Source organism: Oryza sativa, chromosome 12 (genome assembly GCF_034140825.1).
Source record: "Oryza sativa Japonica Group chromosome 12, ASM3414082v1".
Taxonomy (NCBI): Eukaryota; Viridiplantae; Streptophyta; class Magnoliopsida; order Poales; family Poaceae; genus Oryza; species Oryza sativa.
In genome coordinates, this window is record NC_089046.1 from 9,456,637 (window position 1) to 9,472,504 (window position 15,868).

At 41.9% G+C, this 15,868-nt stretch overlaps 1 protein-coding gene across 1 annotated transcript; it reads right to left on the bottom strand.

Moving 5' to 3' along the window:
• Positions 1–886: 886 nt before the first annotated feature.
• On the bottom strand, positions 887–4,281 carry LOC4351932 (isoflavone reductase homolog). The gene is made up of 4 exons (XM_015762985.3): positions 3,883–4,281; positions 2,600–2,840; positions 1,653–1,856; positions 887–1,314 (listed from the first exon to the last, which is right to left on the bottom strand). The coding sequence occupies exons 1-4, from the start codon at positions 4,216–4,218 to the stop codon at positions 1,151–1,153; spliced, it is 945 nt and encodes a 314-aa protein (XP_015618471.1). The 5' UTR covers positions 4,219–4,281; the 3' UTR covers positions 887–1,150.
• Positions 4,282–15,868: the final 11,587 nt, after the last annotated feature.

Consider the following 15,868-nt stretch of genomic DNA (forward strand, 5'->3'; position numbering starts at 1 on the left):
TAGTTGACCAACGGTGAAACAAAATATTGAGTCATTAGAACGTTTGAATTTATTTTTGAAATACAAACAAATGGCAGTTGAAACATTTTGCTCCGCATATGGAGCATCGAATTTCAACAGTTCAAACATATTTTTTTTTCTTTATCAAAATATAATCATTTAATATCTTATTGGAAAGATTTAATTTTAATAAAAAGTGCCAATTAGATAATTAATTAAGATATTTTTTAAAAAAACTTTTCTATTAAAGTTGTTACGAGCATTAAAAGAATGTTAAGGAGCTTATCATAAGGCAATAGGCCAGAGAGAGAGAGAGGGGGGCCTGGGAAAGGGTGTTCCCCTTGCAACCAAAATACTTAATTTGCAAACAGAACCACAAATATACAAAATTCCTAAATTTTGCTCTACTTCCATTTCTTCCTATTTCCCTGCTTCTCTTCTTTTCCTGGTTCCTTGGCTGGCTCTCCTCGAAGTGGAAGACAGGCGAGCAGTAGCGTTCATAAACGGCAACAGCACAAGCGCAGTGGAAGACAGGCGAGCAGTGGCGACGGTCTCTTTCTTACAGTACCAATCAACTTTTACACCTTGAGTAGTCAAGACTCAAGATTGATCTAACTCTCAAGATATCATATCATGTACATTTTTCTAATACTTACTCTCTGGTTTTTCACGCGCATGTTTACTAAACGGTTAAAAGACGTGTTTGTTTAAAAAAATTTCAAGAAGAAAGTTTCTTTAAAAAGTTATATTCAAGTTTCTTACTTAATAATTAATTAATCATGTGTTGATGAGCTAGTATTTTTCATCCGCGGGAGAAAGGATTTGAACCTTTCATATCTAACACAGCCTAAAGCGTTAATAACTAAAGCAAGGAATAATACATATATAGCAGGAATATGAGAGAATTCAATGTTCCAAAATACCGGTCTGAACATGAACATGCTAACCATCGTTTGAACTTTCCACCCATCCAACTTGATAGTACAACAGAGTCAACAAACAAGAGGGGATGTACTAGACTACTAGTACCATAAATTCGAGCAGGCATATTGTCGTTGAACAATTCTGGTAGGGGAAGATCGACCAGGGATGCTCATTTGCGGATTACAATCTTTAAATTTGACAAGCAGATGCTTTAAATTTGAACCGGTTAGATATAGCGTTTCAGGTACTCATCCATGCGGGTGTACTGAACCTCTGGGTAGAGCTGAGTTGCCTCGGCACCATTGTCACCAATCTCGAAGTTTGCCAGGCAGCCCTCGTAAAAGATGTGGTAATAATGTCCTATTCCTACTTGACTAGCAAAATCCAAATCTGCACACATCGACAATTGCGTATCAGTTGTAAATTTGATTGTTTTTTTTACCACCACATATGTTATGAAATTTCATCCCTGGAGTAATGGTATCGAAAAAACCCGGATATAGGATGCTTAGTTTTTTTTTTCAAACTTTTAGAACTTTAACTACTGATAAATTTTAAAATGCTTAGTTTTAAACTTAAAAATAGTATATGTATATCTTCTTTAGATGGACTTATGTAGCCCGTAAAGTTATTAGATTTTTATAAACCTTTTATAATAGAAATTGTTGTCAAAATTGTACATCGAAAACAGTAAAAAGCCAAACACATATTCTAGTTTGACCAGGTACCTTTCATAGAAGCCAAAAATTCATCACCAGGTATGTGGAATTTCTCAAGACTTTTCCCAGTGAGTGTTTCCCACTTTGAGATCAACTCGTTCTGAGTGAGACAGTTATCTTGAGGCCTTATGTATATTGTCTTGTTCAAGGTGCGAGGATCATCGATTGATTTTATTGCATATGTTCCCACATCATTTTCGTCCACGAAAAACACTGTATAGAGCAATATTGCAGCTTGGTCAGTAGTACAAATTTCAAACAAATGCTCTGCATTATTCTGTAGTGCACTTATATTTACTTCATATATTTCTGGTTGTACTATTACTGAAGAATAGTTTTCAGTAGGCCTTAATTCCTGTAGTTTTGTTTTCGAGAAAATTCCTATAGTTTGACCAAATCTTGTCGAGTGTAAACGAAGCAACACAAATTGGTGTTTGATCATTTTCACTATAATACAAATATCTTAATAGGACATACTATTTTGAACTAACTAGAGAAGAAATCATCATTATTTACAACGGGAAAAGTTTCAGGCGGAAAAGGTGGTAAACAGTGGAGAGAAAAAGAGTGCAGCAATCCTGTTATGCTCTGTTAAATACTAGTAGATGCAAGGGAATGTAGGCAGAAAATATTTGTAAGATGAAGACACTGTAGATGAAATGAAGGTTTCGGAGTGCCAACAAACTTGGAAGTTGGAACTGAGCAAGACTGAAAAATTAATATATAATTGTACCTGTTACCAAAACAGGTAATTGCTAATCATAACTTCATAAGCACCACAGTCTTGGTCACACAAAGTCTTAAACAGTTGATCAATTCGATGTTTGGTTTCAAAGACAAGTCTGAACTTTTCAACAGGAAAAGGGTGCAAATCTTAACTGTTCCCGGCAGAAAAATACAAAACAACACCTGGAAATTAATGCAATGAAACAACAGCTTAGCTAGTGTTAATTTACCCTTGACGTTGCCATCTCCATACACACCAACTCTCTCTTTGGGAGGGAGGAGAGTTTTCATCTGACAGAGGTTAGGACAGAAGTAAGCTGCAAAGCAATTGGCAGAAACATATGTGTGGGGGATGTTTGCATCCTCAATTGCTCTCCTTATCACCATCTTCTCATCAAATGAAACCCTCCCAGGTTCTAGAGCGTCCCCCATCCTTGATGGATCCATGCCGAATTCAGATGGCAGGAATCGCTGGTCACGTATAATTATGCACAGTAAATATATGTTAATCATGAGCATTTTGCAAAAATCATGTAGTGTATATGCATAAGTTCTATATATCTATATATGGGGTAGAGGAAATAGTGTGTTGCTCTTGAATGGGCAAAGTCCTTTCTGGACTGTTGAACATTGCTCCTTTCATCCTGAAATACCAAACCAGTTATATTCTCACTCTCAACTTTAAAAAGTGGATAAGTACCACCTTGGGATATATCTTTTATGTTTCTGTTTCAAATGGAGATGGTTTTGGTATTTCGGTCTCTTAATTTTCATATTTTACTAATGTAGATGTCACTTAATTTGGTATAAAATCCTAAAATATACCTAACTGAAATTCATGTTGGCGGAAAATAACTGTCATATCAATTAAGCACTGTAAAATATGACCTAGAGAGTTATTTCTCCCTTTTGAAAGTTGAATATGAAAAACAAGTTGTTGGGTTCCTGCTCTCGTCCCTGTCTCGTGACATGCTGGGCCAGGTCGCCGGTGCAAAATCTTCAGCGCAGGCATGGCAGGTGATTGGTGACTTGTTTGGGTCCCAAACACGTGCACGCTCCATCAACATCAGGCCCGCTCTCACCAACACTCAAAAAGGTACTACTATGTCAGTTTCTGAGTACATTGGAAAGATGAAAGCATATGCGGATGAGATTGCTTCCACTGGAAGACTATCATATCAATTAACCACTGTAAAATATGAGTTGAAGAGTTATTTCTCCCGTTTTGAAAGTTGAATATGAAAAACAACCGGTTTTGTAATTTGGAGTGAAAAAAGAATCCAAGCAAAATTCAATGGAAAAAATAGGCTATCTTGTAAATTTACTATATATGACAAAACTTTTTACTTATGATGTGCACAAATTATTGTCAGTAAAACAACACAAACTGATTTCAGTAAAAAAAAATCCTGTCAACAAAAATCACCACAAGTTACTAACTATATGATTTATTATCATGTTCCTCTAGTTATGTAATTAGTTGAGTTGCCATAAAAAAAAATAAATTTATCACCTTGACATTTCCAGCATCTTTGATGGCCTCGACGAGCTTGAGCTGGAGCATGAGGTTGTGGCTGCGGAAGTGGACGCCGGACATGGCGGAGACGACGACGTCCGCCTGCCGGACGGCGGCGACGAGGCCGTCGTGGTCGTCGAGCGACGCCTCGAGGAGCCGCGCGCCCCGCGCCTTGAAGGCCAGCAGCATCTGGAGCTTGTCGATGTCGAGGCCGATCTCCGGCCGGAGCAGGACGTAGGTCGGGTGGCCCGCCGCCAAGCTCGCCGCCACGACCCGCCGACCGACGAAGCCGGTGCCGCCGACGACGAGGACCCGGCTCTTCTCCATGGCCATGGCTCCCTCAGCTCTCTGACACGATCGATGCAAAAATATCGGTGAGTTTAATTAATGCGGTATGGTGCGTGATCGCAGTGAACAGTCCATTTCAATGATTGTGATCACCAGCACAACTGTAGTTAACATTTAGGGCCATTTTGGTTTGAATCCAAAATGTGCCCTACCAATTTGTTTGGCACTGAGAATAGTATTTTGGTAATGTTTGGTTTGCTACCAAGAATATACAAAAAGTTACCAAAATTTTGGCACTATCAAAACTTGCCTAGGTTTTGGTAATACCAATATTTTGACATGGTAGCAAACCAAACACACCCTTATAGCTTGGGTCGTGTTGCTCCCTTTTAAGGGGTGGGCAAAAGATTCTCCAAGACCGACCATCGAACCGAACGGAACTATTTTTTTTTCTTCGGTGGGACGTTTGGTTTCTATTACTCTACTTCGGTGTTCACCGTCTTTCTCGGTTGCGAGAGGGAAAAAACCGAGGACACCGTATAAACCGATCTGCTTGAAAAGTCCCTTGTGATCTCGTTACTTTAAAGCCTAAGGGTTTATTTGGTTGGTGAAATAAAAAATTTTTTATGTCATATTGGTTTGACCGGATATCGGAAATGATTTTCAGACACGAATAAAAAAACTAATTTCATAACTCGCCTAGAAACCGCGAGACGAATATTTTGAGTCTAATTAAGTCGTCATTAGCACATGTGGGTTACTGTAGCATTTATGGCTAATCATGGACTAACTAGGCTCAAAATATTCGTGTCGTGATTTACATGCAAACTGTGCAATTAGTTTTTTCTTTTTATCTATATTTAATGTACTATACATGTGTCTAAAGATTTAATGTGATATTTTTGAGAAAAATTTTCGCGGAACTAAACAGGGTCTAATAAGTGGGATAGAAAAGCCCACGTAAAGGAGATGAGGAGGCAAAACAAGAACCTGCAGCCACACGGCCCACACCACACGTTTTTTCTGGGATTTCTTTTGCGAGTCGCGATCGAGTAGCTGTGCCTTTTCTCTCACCCGAGTACTTCCGTAAAATCCAAACCCCGAAAAAAGGAAACCATTTTGTTCGGCCTTTTTTTTTTCCTCGGTTTGTATTTTTTTTCTCGGCTAATATTTTAAAAAAACTGATCTATGAAGAAAACAAGCAAACCGAGCCAATTAACCTGATAAAAACAAACACCCACCCCTACTCCGCTCAACATTCTGCATTTAATGTCCCTACTATCTATTTATCTATTTTTTTTCAGAGAAGAGTATTTTTATCTAGCCTCTACATCCAACCAATATCACTGGTGGAGAAACCATCTTTACTCTCGGTTGGAAATCCCCTTTCAACCGGGACTAAAGATTTGGTGAGAGGAGATATTTAGTCCCGGTTGATGTTACTAACCGGTATTAAAGAGACAATAGCGGCAGTACCAGATTGTCCTCTTTTCTTTTTTTTCCTTTTTTATTTTCTCTCGAATCAAGTAGTCAAATCCCCAAATCAATCCCCAAATCAAAGTAACATCCCAAAATCACATTACCAAATCCACATCACAGATCATAAAGTTACTTATACACACACAAAAAATACATCACAAAACATAAAGTTACTTATACACACACAAAAAATACATCACAAAATCCTAAAAAAATTACTCAAATACAACACAGATCCAAACAATGAATCACAAATTTGTACATCTCAATGAATCACAATTTTTTTTTAAAAAAAGAAAAAACAATGCCGCTGCCGCCGCTCGCCACGACCGCCGGCCACGGCCCCCCGCGGCCCCACCGGCCTTGGCTGCCGCCGCCCGCCGCCGGCCGCGGCCCTGAAGCATCTAGGCTCCCGGTGTTAATTTTGGTAATTAATGACAAGCGCTAATTGTGGACTAACCGTTGTCTTTGAGCTATACATTTTAAGTTAGGTCCACGTCATTTGTGCGCATGGATGATTATCGATGGATTAAAATTGACGGCGCAAAGCAAAGGGAAAGAAGACGGTAAAACTAGCGCTTTAATTTAGAATTGATCGAGGCGTAGGGCGATCAAATTTGCTAGTTTATTTTTAGTTTCGCCGTACTATTAAGAGGGGTAATGACCTAGCAAAGAGATGATTTTAATTGTCACATTAGGTCATTATGCATTTAGACTTGTGCTCACATTTCACACACACACACACTTCACTGGGTTCGGCCTGACCAGGGGCGGTCAGACCGGCCACATAGTGGCAGTCTGACTGGCGTGCCCTGGCCGGTCTGACCGGCCGCAAGAAGGCCATGCGCGGTCAGACCGGCCCCCTGGAGGCAGGGATGGTATTGCTCGGGATGGCCGATACAGAGCCGACGGTGCCGTATTCGGTCAGACCGAGCCGATGGCGGTCTGACCGAGCCGAGGCCGGTCTGACCGGCCACCCCATGTCGGTCTGACCAGCCAGGCCGATGAGGCCCTCTGACAGGGCTACAACGGCTAGTTTTCTAGCCGTTGCAGAGTAGCACGGTCTGACCGGCCACATACCTCCGGTCAGACCGGCAGAGCACAGAGTTGGGGGATTTCACCCCCAACGGCTAGTTTTGGTGGGTGGGAGTATAAATACTCCCCCACCAGCAGCAAGGAGGCTCTCTTGGCACCCAATTCAATTGCATACACCCCTTGCACCTCTCTCACACACCATTGAGCTTAGTGTTCATCCATTGTAGTGGTTGAGGTTGTTCTAGCCAAGAGTCAAGTGCATTGCTTCCATTTGTAGAGCTAGTGTGGCACTTGATTGATCATCTCTACACCGGGTCATTGCTTGTTACTCTTGGAGGTTGCCGCCTCCTAGACGGCTTGTGGAGGAGTTGCCCGGTGACCTCTCCGAGAAGATTGTGGAGGAGGCCCGGCGCCGGTTTGTGAGTGGTTTGAAGTTCACCACCTTCGGAGTGAAGGAAGAACTACCCCGAGTGATCGAGGCTTGGGTAGTCCTCTCCGTGGGCCGGCTCCCGCCTTGCCCACCCCTTGACGAAGGGGGCGTGCGGTGGCTTCGTGGTTGAGCGGTGGAGTTGGGCTCACCTCAACGGGGAGTAGGAAACCGGCGAGTTTCCGAACCTCGGTAAAAAATCTCTTGTCTCCTTATCTCATTTGATTGTCACATTTACATTCGTGCAATTTACATTTCTAGAGACTTACTTGAGATCATATCACCCTAGGATTGCAAAACATTGACATAGGAGTGTGATTTACTTTCCTAGAGATATAATTGAGCCACTATCACCCTAAGTTTGCAAAACATAACTTAGTTGCTTAGTTAGAGTTCACCCTCACCAAGCCTAGCAACTTAGGTTAGTTTTGATTAGGTGTTATTTAGTTTGAAATCGCCTATTCACCCCCCCTCTAGTCGACATCTCGATCCTACAGGCCCCGCCGCCCTCCACCGGGCGCCGCCCCGCCGCCCGCCGGCCCGCCGGATGGGAAGGGGAGGAGGAGGAGGAGAAGAGGAAGGGGAGGAGTTGGAGGAGAGGGGATGAGGAAGAGAGTTAGAGAGGATAGATCTGAGGAGAGGGGGAGAGATTCGATCTGCCTAAGTTGTAACTGTGGAGGAGATGATAAGTGATAGGGATTATATACTACGTGTTCAATTTTAGTCCCGGTTGGTAATACCAACCATGACTAAAGTGGTAATCTTTAGTCTGGGTTATTGACACCAACCGGGACTAAAGATCCTCGGCCCCATGATATACATCTGACAGGGGATGAACCGAGACTAAAGATTATCTTTAGTCCCGGTTGGTAACACTAAAACACCAACCGGGACTAAAAACAATCTTTAGTCCCGGTTCTTTTTGGAACCGGGACTATTGTGGATTTTCCCAGACCGACCAAAGATGGTTTCTCCACCAGTGCATGCAGTCTTTTTAAATTAGGATCCTATGGAGATTTGAACTCAGCACCTTGAAGTGCTACTCAGGTCACTACAACCACTAAGCTACATACCATTTCACTAAAAATATATATATTTATCTATTATATAATAAAAATCCATTAAGTTTTCTACAAAATGCTCTCAAGCGATCACATAGGACTCTTAAATAGCACCAAAACTGTCACGTGACACTCTAATAAATTAGAAAAACCAACCTAATAATTCTGAAAATGATAGCAACATATCTACCAATTAATTTTCTTAGAACTAATCATTTTAGACCATTGGATATATCTATCTATCTATCACTATACTAAGAGCATATTTGGTAGAGCTCCAACTCTAAAATGTAGCTCCAAGAGTTGGATCTAGAGTGCAGCTATGGAGCAAACTGAACCTAGCTCCACCTCTCTAGTTCATTTTGTCAGAGCTCCACTCAGCTCCGCTCTTATTTTAGGTGGAGCTGAATTTGTTCGTCTGAGCTCCAGCTTCAGAAAAAGTAGGTGGAGATGGAGCTATGCCAAATAGACCATACATTGGTGGAGAAACCATCTTTCGTCGGTCGGCCGAATTCCACAATAGTCCCGGATGCAATAAAAACCGGGGCTAAAAATGATCTTTAGTCCCGGTTAAAAAGGGTAACGGGCATATTTGATCTTTAGTCCCGGTTCAAATGCTGTCAGGGCCTGTCAGGCCCCCCCCAGGATCTTCAGGCCCGGTTGGTAACTATTATGAGTTGCTGGATTTTGTAAGTATATCGTTTAGTTAGATTTCTTACTACGTCTCCTTTAATTAATTAGGTCCTTGTATATAAGTAGACTATAGAAAATAATATACTCCCTTTTATCGTTGTAGAATGGAGATTCAAAGGGCCCGACGGCGAGGGGTTTTCGATACTGGATTCATCGACCCTCGGAAAGTAAACGTCGCAATGCTCGACCAATATCCGCAAGCCACAGAGGACAATCTCGTCCATCTCCTGAAGGCGCAGCATTACAAGACGTTCATACTGTTGCCGTACAACACAGAGTTAGTTTAATTTTACTGTCTTCCTATACCAAATTTCATTCCCGTACGAACTTGCTAAGTGTTTTATATGTAATGCATCCCACGCACATTGCAGATTCCACTGGGTGCTTTTACTCTTCGACCTGTCAGCCGACTCAATGGATAAAAAAGAGTCTACGTTTGACAAGGTTTTCAAACTTATAGACAGGTACTGTCATAAGTTCCTTTGTTAATTAAGAAAATCTTGTTATGTTAATTGCTACTACGAATCATAGCTTTAAACTCCATGTAGGGCTTGGTATCGGTTCCGTCATTTGGTCCGCGACAAATGGAGAGAAAAACTTAGGCGGAAGTTTAAATTTCCTGTGAGTACACATGCTCTACATTTATATTTCTCCGATTCAAATACATACAAGTGTATATTAATTAGATCTCTCGTCGTTTGTCATTTATTTGTAGTGCGCAAAGCAAAAGCAGGGAACTAACTTGTGCGGCTATTACGTGTGAGAGTATTGCCACTGCCTTGCAGACCAAATCATCACCACAAGAGAGCTCGATGTACGTACAAATAAATTCAAAATTTCATTACGTATCGATTTCTTGTTTAATTACTAATCAATTTCATACATTCATATAGTTTATTCGCATAAGGGATAACCAGACCACACACAAGGAATTTATCGCGGCGGTTCAAGAACAACTCATGGGATTCATCAACGAACAAATCCTTGATCCCAGCGGTGAATTCTACTACGACGGAAACACAATTCATAGGTCCTTAGCTTCTGAGCTAGCGACTACTACTACGTCGAAATCGTAGCTAGCTAGGACATATAATGGATTATAATTAATACATGACTATATATGTTTCTATATGCATGTGTACACATTTTCTATAATGTAAATATATTTTGGTCATATATATATATATATATATATATATATATATATATATATATATATATATATATATATATATATATATATATATATATATATATATATATATATATGCATGGTTTATATATATATATAAACCATACAACAACAGAGCCATGCAAAAAAAAAGGTCAGCTCGATCTTTAGTCTTGGTTGGTAACACCAACCGGGACTAAAGATGGCTTAGCCGGCCACATGGCTGAGGACTAAAGATCGATCTTTAGTCCCAGTTATTTCACCCGGGACTAAAGATAGCGATCTTTAGTCCCAGATTGGTAGTCCCGGTTTAGAAACCGGGACTAAAGGGGTTACGAACCGGGACTACAAAGGGTTTCTCCACCAGTGATATCTATCTATCTATCTATACCTATACACATATACCTATACCTATACCTATACTAATTAGGCTACTATACTTAAAAAATAACTATGGAGTTGTGCGTACGGTTCATCTTAGGCTATGAATTTAGAATATGGAGTATTACTTTAATCCCACAGTTTGAACTAATAGGCTGAGCATATGTTCTCTGTCTATCAACTGAGGTGGGAGTTATATTGTGAGAGATTTTCCGGGAGAGATGAAATCAGGATTGATTTGTCCATCCGTTACATGAGTAACTACCAAGTCATTTCGATTAAATTCCCGTCCGTTGCTAGAGCGAGATTCATGTCCGTTACTAGAGTGACGAGCACCTGTGTCGGTTACTCTCTCCGTCAAAAAAAAATTTTTAACCAAGTACTTTAGTATAACATAATAGAGTGCAACGAATATGAACAGACTCCTATCCAAATTCATTGTATTAGATTATATCCTATCGAAGTGTCTTGGTATTATATTGAGATTTTTTGGGACGAAAGGAATAGGTTTTTTCTATCCCATGTTACATGAGTAACTACTGAGTCAATCCGATTAAATTCCCGTCCATTGCTGGAGTGACGAGTGCCTCGGTCAGTTACGTGTTCCATCAAAACATAATGAGCAGTAGCCCTTCCCACGGTCCAGCTCCGCGTGCATGCGTGTGTCAATCCCATCACCACTTTAACCGCTCAACATATGTTCGCAATTAATTACCTATCTATGTCAAGACACCTTCACGTTGGTTTTCAAAGTTGTATTAATCTCTTAATATTAGCTGTGGACCTATGAAATTTTCTAGGATTAAATTGGACCTAACTCATTTAATTCTAACAAATACTCTCTCTATCTACTTTTGATAGTCATGTGGAGAGAACTCCTTCAGTGAGGAGTTTACGTGTTAATTACTTGCCACAAACCGGGCTTAACAGAATACAGGTATATATAGCTCGGATAGAGTTGTTGTGCATCTACTAAAACATAGGAAACTTAACTTATCTATCTAAACAGCCCAACAACTCTTATCCTTCGCTATTTGTTACATTATTATATGTGAGAAATATCTAACACTCCCCCTCAATCTGAACCTGTAAGGTTTAGATTGTTTCTAAACATCTCTAACTGTCTGACTGATAGTGTTTTGGTGAAGCCATCAGCAACTTGATCTTTGGTAGATATATATTCCACTTGTAAAAGTTTTCTTGCAACCCGCTCACGAACAAAATGATAATCTACCTCAATATGCTTGGTGCGAGCATGAAAAACAGGATTAGCTGTCATATACTTTGCACCAATATTATCACACCATACCTTAGCAATTTTGGGTGCCTGAATTCCCAGTAGCATTAGCCAAAGCCTTATATTCTGCCTCTGTACTAGATCTGGATACAGTAGCTTGCTTGCGTGCACTCCATGACACAAGATTAGGCCCTATAAAAACAGCAAAACCCCCAGTAGAACGCCGATCATCCAAACATCCTGCCCAATCTGCATCAGAGAAAGCACTTACAAGAAGAGAATTAGACTTGCTAATTTTTAGCCCAAGCTTAACTGTATGTTTCAAATATCTCAAAATCCTCTTAGCCGCCGCCCAATGCTTAGTGGTTGGTGCATGCAAATACTGGCACACCTTATTTACTGAAAATGATAAATCTGGTCTAGTCAGAGTCAAATACTGCAATGCTCCAACCAGACTTCTGTACCTGGTACTGTCTTCTGGTCCAAGAGGATTACCTTCATGAGCACTTAATTTTTCTGAAATAGACAAAGGAGTATTGACTGCTTTACAGTCACTCATATTCACTCTCTTTAACACATCCATAGCATATTTCTCTTGTGTCAAAACTATGCCATTATTTAGTTCTTTCACTTCAATGCCTAGGAAGTAATGCAGTCTTCCTAGATCCTTGAGTGCAAATTCTTGATTAAGATTCTTAAGCAAAGCATTAGTGGCATCAATAGATGAGCTGGCTACTATAATGTCATCCACATATACCAACATAAATATAGTAACATCTCCCTTACTGTAAAAGAACAAAGATGTATCTGACTTAGATGATTTAAAACCTAACTCATGCAGCTTAGTACTTAACCTGGAATACCATGCCCTGGGAGCCTGCTTTAAACCATATAAGGCCTTATCTAGTTTGCACACATAGCCATCTTTCTGTTCATAACCTGGTGGCTGCCTCATAAAGACATCTTCCTCTAGAACCCCATGAAGGAAGGCATTCTGTACATCTAGCTGACGAAGGGTCCAACCTCTAGAGATTGCTATGGACAAAATAGTTCTGATAGTAGCAGCCTTAACTACAGGACTGAAGGTGTCCTCATAATCTATACCATATCTCTGTTTGAACCCCTTTGCCACAAGTCTAGCCTTATATCGATCTAGACTGCCATCGGCCTTTTGTTTGACCTTATAGACCCACTTACAATCTATTATATTCTGCCCTTTCTTAGAAGGAACTAGGTGCCAGGTTTTGTTTTTCATAAGAGCCTGATATTCACTATCCATTGCTTCTTTCCAATTTTTATCACCTAAAGCCTCATGCAAAGTTTGTGGTTCTCCAGAAGATGTAAAACAACTGTATCTAACTGTCCCATCAGTGTATATTTTCTCTTTTCTAATACCACTTTGTAACCTTGTTTTAGGTCGCATTACCTCAGATAGCTGTGCAGACTCAGACGGCGCAGACGATCCTGGCTGATGTGACTGCTGCGCACCACCTGACGAAGACGCAACAGCACGGGCAGGCGATGGAGGAGCAGCAGTAGGCGATGCAGCAGGCAACGTGGCGCGCGCTGGTTGGATGCCCGAGCGCTGCTGCTCCGACTCCCCCTGCGTCGCAGATCCGGAGGCCTGCCGCTGCAGCTGCGCCTGGACCGACGATGAATCTGAGGCGGATTCTCCCGCCAAGTCGCCATTTGCTCCATGTACCGGGCCAAATGCCCCCGGTATATCTGAATTCAGTAGCATTTGGCATAGAGATATTAAACAGATGATCATGATGTTCCTCTCCCCCTTGATCAGATGTTTTCTCATTGATTAGAGTAGGAGGAAGCAAAGAAATTTTAGCTCGAAGCCGGGCGCCAGCATTTGGATGAAGATTAGCAAAGGGAAACACTTGTTCATCAAAGGTGACATCACGAGATACATATACCCTGCCGGTAGAAACATCTAGACATTTGAACCCTTTGTGGATATTGCTAAAGCCAAGAAACACACATTGCTTTGAACGAAATTGAAGCTTATGAGTATTGTAGGGGCGCAAATTTGGCCAACATGCACAGCCAAATGTTCTTAGAGATTTATAATCTGGTGTTTGCTTAAACAGCCGTTCAAGGGGTGTATCAAATTTTATGACCTTACTAGGAAGGCGATTAATGAGATAAGTAGCAGCTAAAAAGTCTTCATCCCAGAATTTCAAAGGCATGGAGGCATGAGCTAAAAGAGATAGACCAACTTCTACTATGTGGCGATGTTTGCGCTCTACAGCTCCATTTTGTTGATGTGTGTGAGGGCAAGAGACATGATGGGAGATCCCTATTTCATTAAAGAAAGTGTGCAGCTTAAGATATTCGCCTCCCCAATCAGTTTGCATCGAAAGAATTTTGCGATCAAATTGCCATTCAACAAGTTTCTGAAATTCATGAAACTTCTGAAACACCTCAGATTTATGCTTAAGAAAGTAGATCCAAACGAATTTACTATAATCATCAATGAAACTGACATAGTATTTCTTTGCACCTACAGACTCAGAGGCAGGCCCCCACACATCGGAATGGATAAGTTCCAAAGGATTATTTGACACACTAGTTGATCTAGGAAAAGGTAATTGATGACACTTTGCTTGTTGACAGGCATCACACACAGACTCATTGACAGAATTACTAAGACAAGGCAATTTATTTTGACTGAGAATTCTAAGAACAATTGGCTTGGAGGGATGACCAAGACGCCCATGCCACCTCACAAAAGATGGCGTCGCAACGAAGGCCTGTCTCAAAGACGATCTGGCTGGAAGTGGGTACAGGCCTCGTCGACAGGGACCTTCAAGAATTGTCCTCCTCGTGGCCTTGTCCTTAATCAAAAAATATTTGCCATGAATTTCAAGAAAAGCATAATTATCTGCAACAAGTTTATGAACAGATACTAGATTTTTCGCCGCTTCAGGAACATGTAAAACATTTTTAAGATGCAAGGGGCGACTAGGAGTAGGAACAATAGCATGACCAACATGTTTAATACTCATACCTTCGCCACTTGCAGTGTGAATTTGATCTGTTCCCTTGTATCTCTCCTTGGTTGTCAATTTGTCTAGCTGCCCGGTAATGTGATCTGTCGCCCCAGTATCAACATACCAGTTGGTATCAATACCGTAGGCGTATGTTGCAGCACCGCCAAGCTTCTCATCAGGAACATATGAGTCATCATAACGATGCCAGCAGTCGCTTGCAACATGCCCTCGCTTGTGACACACTTGGCACACGGGGCGAGTATCATTGCCTCGCCCGCGTCCCTGACTTGCGCCGCTAGGGGCGCCACGGCCGCGACCGCCACGACCGAAGCCGCCGCGTCCGCCACCTCTGTTTCCAGTGCTGCTGCCGCGTCCACCACGACCACCACCTCGGTTTGCCGCATTTGCCGAAGTGGTGAGATAAGCTTGCCGAATCCGAATCCTGTTTTCATAACTCAAGAGCTGTGAATAAACATGAGAAATTGAAACTGGAGCAATCCTTGCCGTGGCCATCAGTCCTTCAACCGCGGCGTCGAATTCTGAATCCAGCCCGTTGATGATGTACGCCACCAGCTCCTCCTCATCCAGCGGCTTCCCTGCAGCCGCCATTTCGTCGGCGAGGGACCTCATCTTCGCGATATATTCGCTGATAGACATAGGTCCCTTTTGTGTGGTGGTTAAGGCGAGGAGTACATTGATTGTACCCGCCTTCGACTTGCACGAGAACATGTCATCAATCATGTTCCATGCCTGGGCCGCCGTCCTAGCGCCGGCCACTTGTTGCAGCACCTCCCTTGATAGAGAGGAGAAGATGAATCCGAGCACTTGCTGGTCCTGAACAAACCATGTCTTGTACTCAGGGTTGGGGATGACAATCTTGGTCTTCTTGTCCTTGTCGCCGTCTTCTTTTTCAATTTCAGCCGCCGGAGCTGCGGTCGTGCTGACGATGTGCTCCTCCAGCTGCGCACCTCGCAAGGTGGTGAGGATCTGTGCAGCCCAGAGAGGATGATTCTGTTTGGTTAGCTTCTCCGAGATTTGGAGGCCAAACAGAGGGTTGGGGATTGCCGCCGCCATAGAAGAGCTCGCCATGTCGCAGAAAGTTTGCACGACAGAACTAATCCAATCTAGCGGGAGGCTCTGATACCATGTGGAGAGAACTCCTTCAGTGAGGAGTTTACGTGTTAATTACTTGCCACAAACCGGGCTTAA

Excerpts from the sequence above, each read along its gene's own strand:
- LOC4351932 (XM_015762985.3), bottom strand. The coding sequence starts at position 4,218 with ATGGCCATGGAGAAGAGCCGGGTCCTCGTCGTCGGCGGCACCGGCTTC. Across the intron at positions 1,857-2,599 it reads TGGAGATGGCAACGTCAAGG|TGTTTTTCGTGGACGAAAAT; the intron begins GTAAATTAACAC and ends TGCTCTATACAG. Across the intron at positions 1,315-1,652 it reads ATTTTTGGCTTCTATGAAAG|ATTTGGATTTTGCTAGTCAA; the intron begins GTACCTGGTCAA and ends CGATGTGTGCAG.